Source organism: Elephantulus edwardii, unplaced genomic scaffold (assembly GCF_000299155.1).
Source record: "Elephantulus edwardii isolate Elephantulus edwardi_28Jun2011 unplaced genomic scaffold, EleEdw1.0 scaffold00246, whole genome shotgun sequence".
In the NCBI taxonomy this organism is placed as follows: domain Eukaryota; kingdom Metazoa; phylum Chordata; class Mammalia; order Macroscelidea; family Macroscelididae; genus Elephantulus; species Elephantulus edwardii.
Window position 1 is genome coordinate 3,191,675 of NW_006399996.1, and position 3,450 is coordinate 3,195,124.

The 3,450-nt window shown below is 39.2% G+C and overlaps 1 protein-coding gene across 1 annotated transcript in view; it reads right to left on the reverse strand.

Annotated features, from left to right (window-relative positions):
- Positions 1-453: 453 nt before the first annotated feature.
- The window catches only part of ALOXE3 (arachidonate lipoxygenase 3), a 25,186-nt gene continuing 22,189 nt past the window's right edge, over positions 454-3,450 (reverse strand). The window contains exon 15 of the mRNA XM_006899148.1: positions 454-831. Coding sequence (XP_006899210.1) covers positions 652-831 — 180 coding nt within the window. The 3' untranslated portion in view covers positions 454-651. The remainder of the gene's footprint in view (positions 832-3,450) is intronic.

Genomic DNA, 3,450 nt, shown 5'->3' on the forward strand with positions numbered 1-3,450 from the left:
TTGGTTGAAATTAGTGGGCACAAGGACAAAAAACAAAAAGAAATGATAGAGTAAGACTAGGGTCAGGGTGAGGTCCCCCAAATCTACTCCTAAGCCAAGGAGCCTGGTCCCTGAAAACCACAGCTAGGGATCAGAGCAGGATCTTATTTCTCTCTTCTTAAAAACTCTGGAGTCACAAGGCACAATACATATGATCCCTCCTCGCTCCTCCTCCCCAGGCTCTTCTAGAAAAGGCAGCTGGTTGCTTTGTCCCAGACAAGTGGGAGAGTGAGCCTTAGGGTACAGGAGGCATAAGGCCAATGCTCAGGGCCCAAGGTGGGGGACCCAATGGGAAAAGGTAGATTCCCACAGGAGAGTAGATGAGGAAACTTTCCCAAGCAGGAGAAGGGGTGATAGGACGCCTCCGTTTTGGAGGGGCTGTTGTAAGCTTGAGTTCAACCATTGGCTTCTCACCCTGGATACTGCTATCTGACTTCTCACAGCTCAGGGCCAGATTCAGATAATAATGAAGCCGTTACTATCTTGGTAGGGAAAGGTCCCAAGAGCAAAGGAGAAGGTTCAGTCTGATGATAGCAGGGAGGATGGATGGGCCTGGAGGATCCCGAAAAGCTGGTGTTTCTCCTTGGCCTTTTTTCCCAAGCTAATGAGAGGTCAAATGGAGACACTGTTCTCTATGAGTGGAGGGTCGAGGTAGGTATAGGGCAGTGGCAAGCTCTGGTTCCGCTCCTGGATGTCCCTGGAGATCTGGGCCAGGCGGCTCTGGAAGGCTGCAATGCTCTGCCGTGGGGCCTCCTCAGTGAAGTGTTCATCTGGGTAGGTGCCCAGGGGCCTCTGGAAGGAAAACAGGTGAGGGGTTAGGATGATGTCCAGGGTGGGATAAGCATAATGAAGTAGCACATTTGCCAACTTATATAGGCAAGGGGTTTTCATATAAGCAAGACTCAACCCAGCTACTGCCAATTATTACCACAGACTCTTCAAGTCCCAGACCATTGACTCCACACAACCTGAGTCAAAACAGGCCCAGATACACAAAGTCCACAGCCTACAGGAGACAGAATGGTGGAGTCACTCAATCTAAACTTTAGCATTGCTCCCTCTGCTGGTACCCAAACTCTGTGAAACTCAGTCTCTCACACTGAAAACGGATGAATTGATCCAGGAATCATTAAAGTTTTCTTGTAGTGTCCAAGCCACTGCTCTATGAACTAAAAGAACGCGGGCACATTCATAGTACCTCTGAAGTCAACATAGACATTCTAAAAAGTATACACAAGAGCACACCTGTTAACTCACAACTTCACAAAATTCAACATCTAAAAATAACTACAAGTTGTGAGGCAAACTCCCAATCAATAGCTATAATGAAGGTTTTTCCCAACATAATTGTCACCCTATGTCACCCTGTGTTGTCACACTTTATAGCAAAGACAGCTGTAGATGATAAATATTACAATGAACTCATTAAATCAATTTAATAGCATCAAGTGGCAGTATAGGACTACCCCTCCCTTCTTGGGAGGGAGTCCACATCACATGACCAATTCACAGGTGCCAGCCCATACCCATACCTAGCACATACTCTTGCCAATATTCATATTATATAACCATTGCCAATTAAATGCACACTTCTTTTTCCAAGATAATATTTGTACTATATCACTGTTGTCAATAGCATGTTTAAAATCTCTTTTCTGTCTTATTGCACAGGCAAAGATCACCTTGTTAGCAGCATTATATTGTATGCTGTCAAGTAGGAATCATAGCTGATCCTCTAGCAAATTTCTTGAGTCTTACAGATTCTGAAAGCAGGATATAGGCCATCTTTCTCCCAAAGAGCAATGATGGACTTGAACCACCTGCCTTAGGCCCCCAGGGTGGGCATGACTTGTTTGTTTGTTTGTTCCTTATTTTGATAGAATGACTTATATTATTCCACCATTATTTTCTTAAGTAACACAATAACTGAAGCTGTACTATGATCCCAAAGGCATGTGGTTCAAATCCACCAGCTGCTCTGCAGGAGGATAGACAGTCTCCTCCTGTGCAATTAACTGCCTCTGAAAACTAGCCAGAGGGTCAGTTATGGGTCAGCTCCAACTCAATGGTATACAACAACAACATTTTCTTAAATATACTTTTTCTTATAAAAAACAGGTTGGACAGCGGAGGCATAGGGTCACACAATTTGATGGGTGGAGGAAGGCATGAGTAAAGGAAATGGGAAAGACCCGGTATGAAACACAATGTATAAGAACTTTGTAAGTAAACCAGTATAAAGTAAAAATTTCATTTTGAATTTAAAAAAAGAATACAAAAAATTATTTTAAGAGGATTTTCTTTTACACTGAATTCTTTTTGTAATATCTGTTGACATTTATCAAATGTTTTTTTCAGTATATACTGAGATAATTATGTGGCATGTTCTCTTATTGATGTTATTAATTATATTGTTAGATTTCATAAGGTTGAACCAATCTTTCACTCTTAGAATAAGTTAGACTTGGTCCTGGTTTTACTATTTTTTTATTTCATTGTTGTTTTGTTATTCACTATTGGCCTTCATTTACTGATAATTTTTGAGATTATTGCCATTTAGGAAATGAGTTTATAATGTTACTTCTTAATAACAGCTAACATGTTATAAACACAGATCATCAAAACTTTGTAATCATGTATTCTTATCACTTTCATTTTACAGATAAGGAAACCGAGGCTTAGAGAGGTTAAATCACATTTCAATATCACATAGGTAGTAAACATTGAAGTTGGAGTTGGGGAGCCTATATGTTAAACCGGTCTCCCTTCTTGCACTACATTTTTCAGGTGTTGTTATCAGGGTTCTGTAAATCAGAAAGTTTCTATTTGTGTTAGTTTTGTAAAAGTTTAAATGACTTAGGAATTATCTATTCCTTAAAAGTTATGCAGAATCTCATTTTGCAGAGAGATGATAGAATTTTTTACAAGTTTGGATATTTCTGCATGATTTTAATCTCTTCTGAAGTTAAACTTTGGTTGTTTATGTTTTCCTAGAAAATTATTTATTTCATCTAGATCTTAAAATTATTTTCCATAAAGCTGTATATACATGAATGTATATACATTTTCCCATCTCTGGTGGTGTATATTTATTTTATCTTTTTTTAATTCCTTGATTAAAATTGTCTCTGGTTTCTCTGTTTTTTTGGTTTCTTTCAAAGGACCAGCTTCATTTTTTTTTTAATTTTTTTTCTCTTTTTTTAAGTATTAATTTTAATGAACGTTTACAGAGACTTTGGATTTCCATTCATTCATTGTTGCATTTTTCTCCCTGCCCTCCCCTCCTCCCCAATTCACTCTTCTCTTTAAAAAGTAAAAGAATGCACACCCATGTTTATTGCAGCTTTGTTCACAATAGCAAGGAGTTGGAAACAACCTAAGTGCCCATCAACAAACGAATGGCTAGAGAAG